This window comes from Arachis stenosperma, chromosome 4, assembly GCF_014773155.1.
Source record: "Arachis stenosperma cultivar V10309 chromosome 4, arast.V10309.gnm1.PFL2, whole genome shotgun sequence".
Taxonomy (NCBI): domain Eukaryota; kingdom Viridiplantae; phylum Streptophyta; class Magnoliopsida; order Fabales; family Fabaceae; genus Arachis; species Arachis stenosperma.
In genome coordinates, this window is record NC_080380.1 from 16,742,108 (window position 1) to 16,759,835 (window position 17,728).

Below are 17,728 nucleotides of genomic sequence, written 5' to 3' on the forward strand. Positions count from 1 at the left end.
AAATAAATGAACGAATAATAAGCATATATTATTAGATATTTGATTCGATTCAGAAACGCAGACTGCGGAATATATTTTACGGTTTGGCTAGGAAACCAGTTAATTAAAAAGGTAGCTAGCTAACTAGAATTAATTAGTTAAAATAGAGAAGATCTGTTATAAAAAAAAATAATTCTTAATTATCTTAATTATTTTTCGAATCTTAAAATTAGAAATACAAAGAATTGACTTAAGTTTGCTTATGTTATAGTGAGTTCTCTAGACTTTTTTTTATATTTTATTTTTTGATTGCTCACGATATCTTCCAGTTCGATGGAGAATAAGAACTAATTTATCACAGGTCTAAACTCTATTTAATGATCTTTTGTTGGTCAATTAATTATGCTAGACACTTGCTTAAGCGGATGAATGAGTTGACTACTCGATCAATCTAAATTAGTTTATATTTTATTTAACAAAAATATTTAGTAACAAAAAAATATTAATAAAAAATTGACAATTAGCTTTATTTAATGCACCATACAATATATAAATAATAAATAAAATAAATTTAAACTGTTTAGGTTGATTATTTTTTATCTCTCTAATATTTTTTAATTAGGCATAGTTTATATTAAATATTCAAATAAAGTTCTTGTAAGTTTATGCATGTTCCGTGATGAGTCATGAGGTGTGTGTGCATCTTTGTGTGTATATAAGGGGATCAATTCAGAGGCCAAAATAGAGCAAATCCTTTGATAATTGTTGTTTTAGATTTTCATCATACTAATGATAATATCTTCGTTCTCATGGGTTACTGCTCTATTGCTTCTTCTATACATAGCTAAGCTTCGCTTGGCAGGTTCGTAATTCTATAAAGCGCAACTAATCTCTTTAATTTGTTAAATGTTAATCTTGTATGTGTATCTACGTATGTCATTAAAATTGTATCGTCTGTAACAAAATTTTTATAGTAAGCATTTCATAAGTCTCGTATACAATAATATATTAGAAGAATTTTAAATGTTTTTAGAATATTGATGTTCAATCATTTTAATCCTTAATTTTAATTATAAAAAATATATATAATATATAATATATATTAATTCAAATTAAAGATTAACATCACTGAAATACTAGTATTTTAAAAATATTTAAAAGTTTTCCTACTTAAGAATAACTGAATAGGTATATAAAAAATCAATTTTAAATTAATTAATATTCATTAAAATTTCTGTTTATATTTTTTTAAGTTTTTTGACTAAATATTAATAAAAAAATAGAGGAAATATAGAGAGCTAATGAAGTATCTGTACAATATGTACAATGGGGTATAGGGATGTTCGATTCAATAGGATATCTCAGATGTTTATTATCCCTAGTACCGGATGGTTATTCTGGATAGTATGAGTGTATTGTGTTTGAGAAATTAATAATATTTTACCCTGAATGTTTATTTTTTAACTTATATTAGGCCAAATATATAACTCATTGTACACATTGTACAAATATTTCATTGACTCTTTAGCGAAATTCTAAAAAATAATAACAGATAATGTAGTATTTTTCGTTTAAAACTAACAAGGTCGTCTATTTGACCTATAGATGCACAAATTGGTGTGTGCTATGGGATGGTGGGCAACAATCTACCAGCAGCAAACGAAGTGATAGATGTTTACAGATCAAATAACATCAAACGAATGAGACTCTATGATTCCAATCAAGCTGCTCTACAAGCACTTAGAAACTCCGGCATTGAACTCATTCTTGGAGTTCCAAACTCTGACCTTCAAGGGCTTGCCACAAACTCTGACAGCGCACGCCAATGGGTGCAAAGAAATGTGCTAAGCTTTTGGCCTAGTGTCAAAATCAAGTACATTGCAGTTGGTAATGAAGTGAGACCTGTTGGAGACTCCACTTCATGGATGGCTCAGTATGTTCTCCCAGCAATTCAGAATGTATACCAAGCTATTAGAGCTCAAGGCCTCCATGATCAAATTAAGGTTTCAACTGCCATTGACATGTCCCTCTTAGGAAACTCTTTTCCTCCTTCACAAGCCTCATTTAGGGGTGATGTCAGGTCATACCTAGACCCAATTATAAGGTATTTGGTATATGCAGGTCGGTAATGTTAACGAGACAATTACTCAAAATTATTTTATGGGTAAAATATATTTTTTATTTTTAAAATTTATTAAAAATTTTAAAAATATTCTTAAGTTTTTAATTTGTTTTAGTTTTATGTCAAAAATTGTCGATTTATATCAAATGTATTCCTAATAATTAATTTTTCAAAAAACAATTTTTAACATGAGCAAGTCAAACACAAAATTTTATTATTGACTCCTAGTTATCCAATATTATTGCTTAATTAATTATAAATTTTTTAAAAATTTAACTATTAAAAAATATATTTGATGTAAATAAAAAACTTTAGGGTAATATTAAAACAAAATAAAATTTTAAAATATTTTAAAAAATTTTAACAAATTTAAAAAAAAAATATATTTTATCCTTATTTTATTTAACTTAATATCCATAATTATATATATATAATATCTAATTATACTTTTATTACATCTATCTAATATTATTTAATTATTTCTGTGATAATTAATAATAAAAATAAAAAAAACTTTGAATTACTTTGAACTTATTTCTATTTTTTTTCACACATTTTTGTTTGTAGGTGCACCATTACTAACCAACGTTTATCCTTACTTTAGCTATAAAGATAACTCACGTGACATATCACTACCCTATGCTATTTTCACATCACCAAATGTTGTGGTACAAGATGGTCAATATGGGTACCAGAATCTTTTTGATGCTATGCTAGATGCAGTGCATGCTGCCATTGATAACACCGGAATTGGTTTTGTTGAGGTTGTTGTGTCTGAAAGCGGGTGGCCCTCAAGTGGAGATTTTGGTGCAACTTATGATAATGCACGAATTTATTTGGATAATTTGATTCGTCATGTTAATGGGGGCACTCCAAGAAGGCCTTGGAAGCCTACAGAAACTTATTTGTTTGCCATGTTTGATGAGAACCAGAAGAATCCAGAGCTGGAGAAACATTTTGGACTTTTCTTTCCTAATAAACAGAAGAAGTATTCATTTGGGTTTGGTGCAGAAAGGAGAAGGGAATTCTTTGCCAATGAGTTCAATGCAACAGTTGTTCCATTATTGAAGAGTGACATTTGAGCTTTAATTTGAATTTATGTTGTCAAAATTTGGGTGATTTTCTAATCCATTTCCTTTTTTAATTACTGTGAGAATTTGGTAGATTTTAGGTTGATGTATCCAAATGTGTTTTGATATGTTGATCTAAGACTATACTAAATTTTTAATGCGGTAGTAGAAATAATAAGAATGGATAGAGCAAGACAAAATAAAGGAGTGATTATTCTTGTAATTGATGTTGTGATCATGTGATGTACTATTTGATTCTTGGAGGATAATTTAAGGTGAAAATGAACAGAATTGAGTGGAGCTTTAATTTTGACAAGTCTAACAACTCTAATTTATATTATAAATAGATAGTTTAAATTTAGATTTATTATTTTTTATATAGACTTTTTTCAGGCTTAAACATGATCTGTTTAAAGTTTGACAAGTTAAACTTATGAGCGTATTTTGTTTTGTGAATTACAAACTTAAAATAATAAACTTAAAAATTCTAAATCAATATTAAATGCATTCTAAAATTTATAATTCATAATTTGTAAATATAATTTATTTATATATTAATTATTGTTAGTCACATATCATAACTATACTTGTAATTTATAAACTTTTTTTTGAATAAAAAAATTAAAAATTTAACTAGTCTTCACTATTGATTACTATTTAATTTTGTTTTAAGTTTAATATAAATGAATAGTTAAAAGTATAAACTAAAAATAATTTATTCTTATAAAAAGATTATTTTAATGAGCCAGCTCACGAATTTTATAAGTTTTTTTTTAATTTATGATCTGGTCTTTTTAATTAATAACTTTTATAAAAAAGTTCAAAGATTTTCGAATCGAGCCACAAGGTCGTATCGAATAATCCAATCCACTTCTATTTTTAGGGACAATTTACATATATTTATTTTTATGTATGTGAAATAGATAATTAAAAATTATTATATAATAATTTAATTAAATATATTAAATTATCACACCGTTTTTAATTATTAATTTCGTATAACTGCACGTGAGTTTTATTTTTTTTTTCTTATTTCTTCTAACAATATCTTCTCAATCTATTGCACATTTTTTTCATGTCATTTTTCTTTAGTTCCATTATCATTCTCTTTTTTATAATTCTCTTCATTTTAGTCATTATTGATGGTTAATAATGATATCAGTAATTATAAAAAGTGTTTAAAAGTAATATTTTAATAATTATAATTAATGCTAAAATAATATAAAATCTTTCTATCTAATCATCTAAAATAACACATTTAAACATTTTTCTTGTTAGCAAAGGTAGCGAAATTGTATTTCAAATAAAGAGACAAAATATTATTATTATTTGATCCAATAGACACTACATCATATAAGCGAAATATTGAATATCATTAGATTTATTGTCAGATTTAGCGTTAAAGTTTTTGACGATTACAAGTAAAAATTCGTCCCTCAAAAAAATTACTATCAGAGTAAAAATTTTGTTATTAAATATGACTGTAAATAGTGACGTAAAATTTTATTTTATTAGCGCCAATATTATCATCGAATTTTAGGCAATAACGAACATCTTACCGCAAATATTTTTGTTAATAAAATTCAAACACGAAACTCTTTTCTCTCACTTTTGCGAACTCTCTCTTCTCTTTTTCTCTCTCTCTCGTCTTTTTGTCTCTCAACTTATTGCCATCACTGTCGCTTCTTGTCACTACCATACTTCTATCAACCTGCAGTAACCATTAGAAGTAATTTTTGTATAATTTTTTTATGAGTTTAGGACTTTGTTAAGTATTTTATTAAATTATTAATTATATTTGTTCAATGAAGTGTGTAATTAAGATTTGTTATGTTAATTTAATGTAATTAGAAATTAAATAATGTTAAAGTAGATTAGAATAGGATGAAATTAAGAGTGCTTGAGTTGTTTGAAGATTTTATTTAAGTATTATATATTAAGAGTGTTTGAGTTGATGAAAGATTTTATTTGAGTTTAGTGAATGGATTTTTTTAATTGCATTAAATTTATATCGTTTATTTTTGTTATATATGCTTGTTGTTAATTTGGTAAAACTAGAATGAGGTTTTAATTAATTGTAAGGTTGGGTTTTATTTATTCCTTTCAAATTAGTTTTTGATGTAATTTCACTTTGTGAATTTAATAAGTTATCTTTTTTATTCGGACGATGCTATTTTTTTTGAGATTAATTGGAATTCGCTTCTTCCGTAGTGTAAAACCCCGCAAAATACTAAATAATTAATTGACAACTAATAAATAAATTAAATGAGAGCGAAAAAGGATTAGAGATTTAATATTTACAATTTGGAGAAATAAAATATTTATGGTATGAATTAAAACACTTATCTTAAAAGTTTTGGTTTAAAATAGGACCAACCGACTAAAGAAATGAAATTAGGCCTTACCGGCCCAAGCCCCATATATATACCCACACTTAATGAGATTTCAGCCATCATTTTCTCCATTTTATTAGAGAAATTCGAAATTGAGAGAAGAGAAAAGAGTAAAGGAGAGAAAACTCTAGCCATTCTCACCTTCAATCCATCATAACTTTTGCTATGGAGCTCCGATTGACGAGCCGTTTACGGCCACGCGAAACTTGTCTCCTCCTCTTCAATTTTATCTAAATATTTTGGTGAGTAACTCAAAATCCCAGCCCCAATTTCTCATTCAAAGCTGAAATTATATTTTTGGTTTGGGTATTGAATATTTTTGGTAATTTTGATGTTGTTATAGAGAGTTCTCTAACTTATGTTCTTGGTGGTATTCATCACTAATTTTAGTGGATAAAGATAAGAAACTCTTTTTCTCTCTTAGTTCATCAATTTATAAAAATTCTAGTTTTTAATATTGTGTTAAATTGTATAATATGGTGTTAGATTGAGTAATTGAAATCTTGGCTTGGTAAAATTTTGGAAAGAAAAATTTGGAAGCTTGAAATTACAACATTAAGATACGGGTGATAGTTTTGAGTAGGCATTATGTAAGGTTATATAAAAACCTAGCTTACTTGCCTTTAGGATAAGTTGAATGGAATTGCTTGTTGGTATACTTAAATAATGGTTAGTATGAGTATTGAGTTAGTTGATATATTTTTCATATAAAATTGAGAGTGGAAATAATGAGGCTTTTATGAATTGAGAGGTTCTATATGATATTGTTGCAATTGGATATTATGATGAATGTTGGTTCTATGTTGCATGAAAATGAGTATGTATATTGAAGTTTTTATCGAAAATTTGGTATATGAATATTGTAATTTGTGTAAATTGGGCCGGAGGCCATGATAGGGTGAGGAATCTCCTATGTGGTAAGTTGAGGTAAGTGGTGTGAAATGTTGTATGAGAATGAGATATATATTTGATGATGATTGGTTGTGGATTTTGTTTGTATGAGTGTGTATGTTGAGATTGTCTTGGAGAATTGGTTAAACGGGAGTTGAATGATTAGAAAGGGTAGAAAATTGATAAATATATTTTGAGAGAGCTTAGAAGTGGTATTGGAATGGTTTTGAACTGAATTAGAACTGGAATTAGTGAAAATTGTTATGCAGAAATGTTTGGGTAAAAATGAATTTTTAACAAAATTCGGATCTCAAAATTCTATAGAACTTGTTTTAAATGAAAATTGGGTTTGTCTATTTTATGATGTTCAAAGAATGGACGGAAAATGATTTTTAACAAAAAAGTTATGAACGTTTAAAACTGAATTTTGCAGAAGTTGCAGAAGACTGAGGTCATGCGTATGCACGACTTGCGTTTCCAGAGCTGAATGTTTTTTGTGCGCATGCACAAAAGAGAACTCGTGCGTACGCATGAGGCATGCATACACACGAATGTCCTGTCTCACTAAAAATGTGATTTTTAACTGTTTATTTGCCTATTCAACTCTGTTTTTTTTTTCACTTTTGTAACCCCTATTTGAGATCTGATAACTATTTTATATGATTTGAAACTAATCTTATTCCTCTAAATTGTTTTCTTAACATTTCAAACTTCCGTAAATCTTATAATGAGTATAGAGGATAATGAAAATAAAATGATATGATTGAATGATGAGATTGAGTTGATTCGAGAAGATAATGAGGATGAGATGATATGATTGAATGATGAAATTGATTTGATTTGAGAGGATGATGAGGATGAGATTATATGATTAAATGATTAGATTGAGATTATTCGAGAGGATAATGAGAATGAGATGATATGATTAAATGATGAGATTGAGTTGATTTGAGAGGATAATGAGAATAAGATGACATGAGTGAATGATGAGGCTGAGTTTATTCGAGAGGATAACGAGAATGAGTTGATTGATATTTGAGCTTCTAGGGTAGATACAAGGATTGTGAGTTTGTCCTGCTTGCTTCCAGTTGGTATTTGAGCTTCTGGGGCTAGATGCAAGGATTATAGTTTTGTCCCGCTTGCTTTCAGCCGGTATTTGAGCTTCTGGGATAGATGCAAGGATCGTGGTGTTGTCCCACTTGCTCCCAGTTGATATTTGAGCTTCTAGGGTAACATGCAAGGATGGTGGTTTTGTCCCACTTGCTTTTGGTCGGAATTAAGACTTTGTTGACCTCTGTCACAAGATGTAGACGGGCACTTATACCTTCCTGGCTGTTTTCTCCATGGATATTGATCAATGAATATGATTTTGAGTTTGAGCTTAGGGATGCACGCACCGAGGGACTGTCCAGGGTTAGCTACCGGACATGTCGGGTTTGGCTGTATAACTAACAGATGAGTTTATTGGCCATAGGACAGGCATACATCATCTGTATTTGTGTGTATTGTTTGGGTGTGCATCTTGTATCTGGCTTGCCTATTTGAATAATTGTATCTATATGCTAATTGAACAAGTTGCTTTATCTATTCTCTCTATTTTTGTATTCCTTGTATTGTCTTGTATGTGTTTGCACAACTGAGAGATCTCTTATGCTGACATTGGTGACGCTGAAAGTTGTTCTTGATGAGAGGTGGTGATTAAGATTTGTGAAAAAACTGAGAATAAATTGATAATATTGAAACTAAATTTTAATATTGAATTACTAAATGACTTGGAAATCTATGATATTGAGAGAGATGATGATTTGTATAAGGAAAAACTAAGATTTAAAGATCACTAATATAGTTAAGATTTAGTTTATCTACCTTAATCAGATTAGTAAGAACCCTGGGCTTGAACTTTGTGTGATTGGAGATTAAAATTGCCTAGCAGGTTCATGTGGTTTTACATAGTCTCTATTTAGAATTATTGTCCTGCTGAGAACCCCGTAAGGGATGATGTTCTCACCCGTTTCAGAAATTATTACATTTCAAATGCAAATCCCGGCACTTCTCAGTGAGTGGGAGGTTTATCTAGAAGGACAACGAAGAAGACCTTTTATTCTGCTGTAATTTTAGACTCTCTCATTCTTTTGGAAATACTTATATTATGCACTTGTTTTGAAGACTTGCTTTATAGGCTTATGACGTATTTTGGAGAGATAAGTTATGCCTATCCAACTGTTTTACTGTTGTAACTCTAACCGGTCTAGTTTTTGCTGCCAAGACTAGTTGATACTTATATATACTTATATATGTCTCTTTACTCTTATTCTTCCTTTGAGCTTTTAATTATCTACCTACTTCTGACGTGCTTATATATATAAATTATCGAGTGTGAGCGATCGATGAATTGTCTTTTTCTCGAGTTTTAAATCCTTTCACAGGCTTCTAGTATAATATTCCTTTATATATATATACGTATTTGTATCTTAACCTTGTGTCGTAGCACCAAACCATAATTGAATTATGACTTAAGCATAAGGCAATAAATGGTAGGGTGTTGCATTATGGTATCAGAGTAGTTCATCCTTGTAAGCCAGAGGAATGGACTGCTTATGCTTCTGAGCATACTTTGAGTCGTGTTTATATGCTATTTAGGATATTTGATTGATAAACATAGCATAAAGTTCATGAGCATACTTTTGGAAAATTGAAGCACTTAACTTGAAATATTGAGACTGATAATTGAATTATGACTTAAGCGTAAGACAATAAATGGTAGGGTGTTACACGTAGTCTGTGTAGTCATATTCCAAGTTAGTTTTCTATCTCTGAATATAATAAATTATTTAAGTTTTATGTCGGACTTACTTTTTCTAGGATAGAGTTTTAAGATGAAAGTGGGAGAAGGTTGCATAGTGGCGCCTTCTTGAAACCCTTGTTTGTTGGAAAATTGTGGAGTTATAAGGTGTTGCACACTAGAACGGCTAGGATTTGATGTTTGATTGAATGCGTATTTATTCTAATTTATGCCTGCAGCTATTTTCTCTGCTGAATTTTTATTTAAATTTTTTAAAACATGTTTGGTTTGGGAAAAAAATAATAATTAAATTTGGTGGGAGATTCTAATTATAAAAGAAACTCTGTCAAATTTTCTAAAAATTTTAATAAGTTGTGTTAGTTATTGGTTGAATTCTAGGGTGTTTGTTGCAAAATGATTCCAAGCCACCGTCTATGATGTATGATAGGGATATTGATGGACCAGGGGTTTAAAACTTGAGTTCTTTGAGGGGGTTGATGAGTTTATTGCGTATATCTTCAACATAGAACCGTTTAAGTCTCAAGGGGTATCTAAGTGTTCGTGCTATAAGTGTCGGCTGACTAAGTGGTTAGGACCTTCGGATATAACACTTCACCTCTACCGTAATGGATTCAAGGATGGATATTGGATGTGGACGGAACACAGAGAAGTGGATGAGCAGGGAATTAATCGGTCTACCTCAAATTCCAATAGGTCTGCGGGTCAATCAACGAGAGTTCAGGTGGTTAGAGAACTAAACATCAAAGAAATGAATTGGGATGGTAACCAAGTGAGATACAATGAGATGGTATTTGATACAATTGGTGTTACTGATATGGAAGATGCTAAACAAGAGCTTAATCCGGAGGCAAAGAGATTTTATCATCTGTTAGAATCTGCTACAAAAGCTTTGTTCGAGGGGTGCATTCATTCGAAATTATTTGTATGTGTTAGAATAATGAGTATTAAGTTTGATTCAAATCATACGTAAGAGTCTTTTGATAAATAGACAACCCTTTGCAATGAATTAGTACCTATTGGGACTATTGGCATCCCTAGAGCCACTACGAAGCAAAGAAGTTAGTTTCAAAATTAAGTCTAAATTCAGTGAAAATTGATTGTTGTTTGAATGGTTGTATATTTTATTAAAAGGAGGATGTATATTTAATTGCTTGTAGATTTTATGATGCACCGAGGTTTCAAGTTGAAAGAGAATGGATTGGTAAACGGCGGGTAAAGAGAGTTCCAAACAAACAATTGCACTACTTGCCCATAATTCCTAGTCTAAAACGATTGTATGCATCAATGAGTTCGGCCCCTTACATGGCATGGAATAATAACAACAAGAGAGATAATGGTTTTATGATGCACTGATGAGCGGATAATTTATACGCTTTTTGGCATTGTTTTTATATAGTTTTCAGTATGATTTAATCAATTTTTAGTATATTTTTATTAGTTTTTAACAAGGTTCTGAAAATTGGTTCGAACCGACCGGTCGAACCGTGAACCGATAAAGAAAGCGGTTTGGACAGAAGCTATAACCGCTTGTTTTAAAAACCGTAAATGAATCGCTGAACCGGCCGGGAACCGCCCAGTCGAACCGAACCGGGACCCGGCCGGTTTTCTCCTTTTTAACATGAACGGCGCCGTTTCATTCATTAAGATAACGCAAGAACCCTAATCTCCTCACTCACTCACGCAGTCACTCCTTACTAGAGTACCAGGCAGCATCATCTCTTCCTTCTCACTCCTCTCTCACTCCCTCCCTTGCTCCGTCCAACATCCGTCGTGTCACTGCCGCCGTCCGTGTTTCTCCAGCGTCGTCACAACGCCTCTGTTCAGCCGCTTTTCGCCGCGCTTCCGTGTCTATTTTGTCGAGCTTTCCCTCTGTTTTGCCGTGCTTTTTCCGCCATTTTGCCGTGCTTCCGCCGCGCTCCAGCCATCGCCTTCCGGCCTCTGTTCAGCTTCGGTTCCGTTGCGTGGTACAACCTCTGTGCAGACGTCGTTTCACCACTGCTCAGCCTCCTTTCCGCCGCAGCTCAGCCCTCTGTTCAACCATCTCCATCGAGTTATAAAGTTCTAGCTCCCTCTCCCTCCTCTATTTTTAGTTATTGTTTTAGTTTGTCGTTGTTTTAATTGTTAGGTTGCTGTTCCAGACTTAGAGCTTTTGTTTTTCATTGGTTTGCTGTTTTGTTAACTTGTTTTGATTATTAACTCGTTTTGTGATGTTCTTGATTTGATTATTAACTGGTTTTGATATTTTCTTGATCTTATTAATTTGTTAATTTAATAAATTGTTATGGTGTTGTTCTTGACCTTGTGATTGTTAGATTGTTGTGTTTTTATATCAGTGGTAGATTTTGATCTATGTCTGTCAATCTTTAGTACCCCAGAAGCATAATCTCCCAAAGGTGAATTATTTTTTATTTATTTCTTGGAAAAAATTTAATTTTGTTTACTCCCCGTGAATTTTGATAGCCATCAAGAGTGGAAGAAATCTTTTGAGGATGCAGAATATAGCATCTTTGATGTAATCCACAATGCAATTGATGCGGCTGCTTTAGATTATCCCAAAATGTTGAATATATTGTTTTGTATTTGCTCTGTTGCCATTAGTCCGTCTTTATTTTTAATTATCCAGCACTAAACTAATTCAACTGATCCTGCTAAACTGAATTGTGAACTTTGGTTAATAATTGTTGTTTACTGATTACTGAAACTGAACTGATTTTTGGAGAATTTCTTGATTCCTCTTACAAAGATTCTACAAGATAAATTTGAAATGGAATTGTTTGTTTTTCTGTTTCCATATACATATTTATTATGCCATTAAACATGTTCATGAATTGGACAATTTCTGCAGAAAAACTTAGTAAAGAATAAATAACTTCAACATAACAGGATTGAACACCTTTATCTACAGGTTTTGAGGGGCCATCGAAACATGCAAGATCTTTTTCCAAATATTTTGCTAGACCTATATGATTAGCCTTCTCTCTTACATTTCTTTTTAGTGCACTACTATGACAAACCTCAGAAGCATGTTAAAGGAGTTCCCTATACAGGTATCCCTGTTTTTCTCTTAGTGCAATATAGACAAGTGAAGGTCTCATCTGATATTCTCACAATGTGAATTCCCTTCTTGAGCTCTTCATAAGATTCATCTACATACCATGAACTTATTTGAGGTGCACTTGCACTAGTATCCGTGTTAGATGTGGAGCAATGAGCCATTACAATTTCTCCCAGCCAAGGTATTACAATAATTGAAACACAGATATTAACACTAGAACAATGTACAAATGGTTGCCATTTTGATTTACCTATCGCTTCCATGAAAAAAATAAAAAAAATAAACATTGTGAAGTACCGAATTTCTTCAAAAAATTCTCTAATTTAATCAAATTTAATGTGTTTATTTATATTTATTTATTATTTTATTATAAAACGGTTTTTTCGGTTCAATCACGGTCGAACCAATTGAACCTATGAACCAGTGAACCAGTAACTAGAACGGTTCGATGACCGGTTCGATTTTTAGAACCTTGGTTTTTAAGCAAAATTCACATTTCTGGACTTTACTATGAGTTTGTGTAATTTTCTGTGATTTCAGGTATTTTCTGGCTGAAATTGAGGGACCTGAGCAAAAATCTGATTCAGAGGCTGACAAAGGACTGCAGATGCTGTTGGATTCTGACCTCCCTACATTCGAAGTGAATTTTCTAGAGCTACAGAACTCTAAATGGCGCACTCTCAATTGCGTTGGAAAGTAGACATCTAGGGCTTTCCAGTAATATATAATAGTTTATACTTTGCGCGAGTTTTGATGACTGGTGCACGAAATTGTGATCACTATTTTTCACAACTCAAATAATCCCCGGGGATTATTTGAGTTGTGAAAAGTAGTGATCACAATTTCGTGCACCAAGTTTTTGGCGCCATTGAGAGCGCGCCAATTGGGCTTCTGTAGCTCCATAAAATCCACTTCGAGTGCAGGGAGGTCAGAATCCAACAGCATCTGCAGTCCTTTTCAGTCTCTGAATCAGATTTTTGCTCAGGTCCCTCAATTTCAGCCAGAAAATACCTGAAATCACAGAAAAACACACAAACTCATAGTAAAGTCCAGAAAAGTGAATTTTAACTAAAAACTAATAAAAATATACTAAAAACTAACTAAATCCTACTAAAAACATACTAAAAACAATGCCAAAAAGCGTACAAATTATCCGCTCATCACAACACCAAACTTAAATTGTTGCTTGTCCTCAAGCAACTGAAAATCAAATAAGATAAAGAGAAGAGAATATGCAATGAATTCCAAAAACATCTATGAAGATCAGTATTAATTAGATGAGCGGGGCTTTTAGCTTTTTACCTCTGAACAGTTTTGGCATCTCACTCTATCCTTTGAAATTCAAAATGATTGGCTTCTATAGGAACTCAGAATCCAGATAGTGTTATTGATTCTCCTAGTTAAGTATGATGATTCTTGAACACAGCTACTTTATGAGTCTTGGCCGTGGCCCAAAGCACTCTGTCTTCCAGTATTACCACCGGATACATACATGCCACAGACACATAATTGGGTGAACCTTTTCAGATTGTGACTCAGCTTTGCTAGAGTCCCCAATTAGAGGTGTCCAGGGTTCTTAAGCACACTCTTTTTGCCTTGGATCACAACTTTATTTCTTTCTTTTTCTTTCTTTTTCTCTTTCTCCCTTTTTTTTTGTTTTTTTTCTCGCTTCTTCTTTTTTTTGTATTCACTGCTTTTTCTTGCTTCAAGAATCATTTTTATGATTTTTCAGATCCTCAGTAACATGTCTCCTTTTTCATCATTCGTTCAAGAGCCAACATTCATGAACCACAAATTCAAAAGACATATGCACTGTTCAAGCATACATTCAGAAAACAAAAGTATTGCCACCACATCAAAATAATTAATCTGTTATAAAATTCAAAATTCATGCAATTCTTCTCTTTTTCAATTAAGAACATTTTTCATTTAAGAAAGGTGATGGATTCATAGGACATTCATAACTTTAAGGCATAGACACTAAGACACTAATGATCACAAGACACAAACATAGATAAACATAAGCATGATTTTTCGAAAAACAAGAAAATGAAGGACAAGGAGATTAAAGAACGGGTCCACCTTAGTGATGGCGGCTTGTTCTTCCTCTTGAAGATCTTATGGAGTGCTTGAGCTCCTCAATGTCTCTTCCTTGCCTTTGTTGCTCCTCTCTCATGATTCTTTGATCTTCTCTAATTTCATGGAGGAGGATGGAATGTTCGTGGTGCTCCACCCTTAGTTGTCCCATGTTGGAACTCAATTCTCCTAGGGAGGTGTTGATTTGCTCCCAATAGTTTTGTGGAGGAAAGTGTATCCCTTGAGGCATCTCAGGGATTTCATGATGAGTGAGATCTCTTGTTTGCTCCATCCTTTTCTTAGTGATGGGCTTGTCCTCATCAATGGGGATGTCTCCCTCTATGTCAACTCCAACTGAATAACAGAGGTGACAAATGAGATGAGGAAAGGCTAACCTTGCCAAGGTAGAGGACTTGTCCGCCACCTTATAAAGTTCTTGGGCTATAACCTCATGAACTTCTACTTCTTCTCCAATCATGATGCTATGGATCATGATGGCCACCGGTTGCTAGTGGGAATGATTGAGCGTTGGATAAACTCCAACCATCCCCTAGCTACGGGCTTGAGGTCATGCCTTCTCAATTAAACCGGCTTTCCTCTTGAATCTCTCTTCCATTGGGCGCCCTCTTCACAAATGACTGTGAGGACTTGGTCCAACCTTTGATCAAAGTTGACCCTTCTAGTGTAAGGGTGTTCATCTCCTTGCATCATAGGCAAGTTAAATGCCAACCTTACATTTTCCGGACTAAAATCTAAGTATTTCCCCCGAACCATTGTAAGCCAATTCTTTGGGTCCGGGTTCACACTTTGATCATGGTTCTTGGTGATCCATGCATTGGCATAGAACTCTTGAACCATTAAGATTATGACTTGTTGAATGGGGTTGGTAAGAACTTCCCAACCTCTTCTTCGAATCTCATGTCGGATCTCCGGATATTCACTCTTTTTGAGTTTAAAAGGGACCTCGGGGATCACCTTCTTCAAGGCCACAACTTCATAGAAGTGGTCTTGATGCACCCTTGAGATGAATCTCTCCATTTCCCATGACTCGGAGGTGGAAGCTTTTGCCTTCCCTTTCCTCTTTCTAGAGGTTTCTCCGGCCTTGGACGTCATAAATGGTTATGAAAAAACAAAAAGCAATGCTTTTACCACACCAAACTTAAAAGGTTTGCTCGTCCTCGAGCAAAAGAAGAAAGAAGAGAATAGAAGAAGAAGAAATAGAGGAGATGGAGGTGGCTTTGTGGTTCGGCCAAAGGGGGGAGAAGTAGTGTTTAGGGTGTGTGAAAGTGAAGGAATGAAGATGGGTTTATATAGGGGTGGAGAGAGGGGTAGGGTTCGGTTATAGGAGGGTGGGTTTGGGAGGGAAATTGGTTTGAATTTGAATGGTGAAGTAGGTGGGGTTTTATGAAGGATGGATGTGAGTGGTGAAGAGAAAGATGGGATTTGATAGGTGAAGGGTTTTTAGGGAAGAGGTGTTGAGGTGAATGGGTAAAGAAGAGAGAGAGTGGTAAGGTAGGTGGGGATTCTGTGGGGTCCACAGATCCTGAGGTGTCAAGGAAAAGTCATCCCTGTACCAAGTGGCGAGCAAAAATGCTCTTCATGCCAATTCTGGCGTTAAACGCCGGGCTAGTTCCCATTTCTGGCGTTTAACGCCAACTTCTTGCCCTTTCCTGGCGTTTAACGCCAGTCTGGTGCCCCTTTCTGGCGTTAAACGCCCAGAATGGTGCCAGACTGGGCGTTAAACGCCCATTTGCTGCCTTTACTGGCGTTTAAACGCCAGCAAGGTCTTCCTCCAGGGTGTGCTATTTTTCTTTCTATTTTTTCATTCTGTTTTTGCTTTTTCAATTGATTTTGTGACTTCTCATGATCATCAACCTACAGAAAACATAAAATAACAAAGGAAAATAGATGAATATAACATTGGGTTGCCTCCCAACAAGCGCTTCTTTAATGTCAGTAGCTTGACAGAGGGCTCTCATGGAGCCTCACAGATACTCAGAGCAATGTTGGAACCTCCCAACACCAAACTTAGAGTTTGAATGTGGGGGTTCAACACCAAACTTAGAAGTTGGTTGTGGCCTCCCAACACCAAACTTAGAGTTTGACTGTGGAGGCTCTGTTTGACTCTGTTTTGAGAGAAGCTCTTCATGCTTCTTCTCCATGGTGACAGAGGGATATCCTTGAGTCTTAAACATAAAGGATTCTTCATTTACTTGAATGATCAATTCTCCTCTGTCCACATCAATCACAGCCTTTGCTGTGGCTAGGAAGGGTCTGCCAAGGATGATGGATTCATCCATGCACTTCCCAGTCTCTAGGACTATGAAATCAGCAGGAATGTAATGGTCTTCAATTTTTACCAGAACATCCTCTACAAGTCCATAAGCTTGTTTTCTTGAATTGTCTGCCATCTCTAGTGAGATTCTTGCAGCTTGCACCTCAAAGATCCCTAGCTTCTCCATTACAGAGTGAGGCATGAGGTTTACACTTGACCCTAGGTCACACAGAGCCTTCTTAAAGGTCATGGTGCCTATGGTACAAGGTATTGAAAACTTCCCAGGATCTTGTCTCTTTTGAGGTAATTTCTGCCTAGACAAGTCATCCAGTTCCTTGGTGAGCAAAGGGGGTTCATCCTCCCAAGTCTCATTACCAAATAGCTTGTCATTTAGCTTCATAATTGCTCCAAGATATTTAGCAACTTGCTCTTCAGTGACATACTCATCCTCTTCAGAGGAAGAATACTCATCAGAGCTCATGAATGGCAGAAGTAAATCCAATGGAATCTCTATGGTCTCAGTGTGAGCCTCAGATTCCCATGGTTCCTCATTAGGGAACTCATTGGAGGCCAGTGGACGTCCATTGAGGTCTTCCTCAGTGGCGTTCACTGCCTCTTTCTCCTCTCCTAGTTCGGCCATGTTGATGGCCTTACACTCTCCTTTTGGATTCTCTTCTGTATTGCTTGGAAGAGTACTAGGAGGGAGTTCAGTAATTTTCTTGCTCAGCTGACCCACTTGTGCCTCTAAGTTTCTAATGGAGGACCTTGTTTCAGTCATGAAACTTTGAGTGGTTTTGATTAGATCAGAAACCATGGTTGCTAAGTCAGAGTGGTTCTGCTTAGAATTCTCTGTCTGTTGCTGAGAAGATGATGGAAAAGGCTTGCCATTGCTAAACCTGTTTCTTCCACCATTATTGTTGTTGAAACCTTGTTGAGGTTTCTGTTGATCCTTCCATGAGAAATTTGGGTGATTTCTCCATGAAGAATTATAGGTGTTTCCATAGGGTTCTCCCATGTAATTCACCTCTTCCATTGAAGGGTTCTCAGGATCATAAGCTTCTTCT

At 34.0% G+C, this 17,728-nt stretch overlaps 1 protein-coding gene across 2 annotated transcripts; it reads left to right on the forward strand.

Moving 5' to 3' along the window:
- The first annotated feature begins 749 nt into the window (after nt 1–749).
- LOC130976329 (glucan endo-1,3-beta-glucosidase, basic isoform-like) lies at nt 750–3,466 on the forward strand. Of its 2 annotated transcripts, none has more exons than XM_057901172.1 (3): nt 750–841; nt 1,585–2,100; nt 2,669–3,466. In XM_057901172.1, exons 1-3 carry the CDS (start codon nt 769–771, stop codon nt 3,181–3,183), a joined length of 1,104 nt encoding a protein of 367 aa, XP_057757155.1. In that variant the 5' UTR covers nt 750–768; the 3' UTR covers nt 3,184–3,466. The 2 variants fall into 2 exon arrangements, with proteins under 2 accessions (XP_057757155.1, XP_057757156.1); XM_057901173.1 differs by having other exon boundaries at nt 1,585–2,083; nt 2,706–3,466.
- The last annotated feature ends 14,262 nt before the right edge of the window (nt 3,467–17,728 follow it).

Excerpts from the sequence above, each read along its gene's own strand:
- LOC130976329 (XM_057901172.1), top strand. The coding sequence starts at position 769 with ATGATAATATCTTCGTTCTCATGGGTTACTGCTCTATTGCTTCTTCTA. Across the intron at positions 842-1,584 it reads AGCTAAGCTTCGCTTGGCAG|ATGCACAAATTGGTGTGTGC; the intron begins GTTCGTAATTCT and ends TTTGACCTATAG. Across the intron at positions 2,101-2,668 it reads AAGGTATTTGGTATATGCAG|GTGCACCATTACTAACCAAC; the intron begins GTCGGTAATGTT and ends TTTTGTTTGTAG.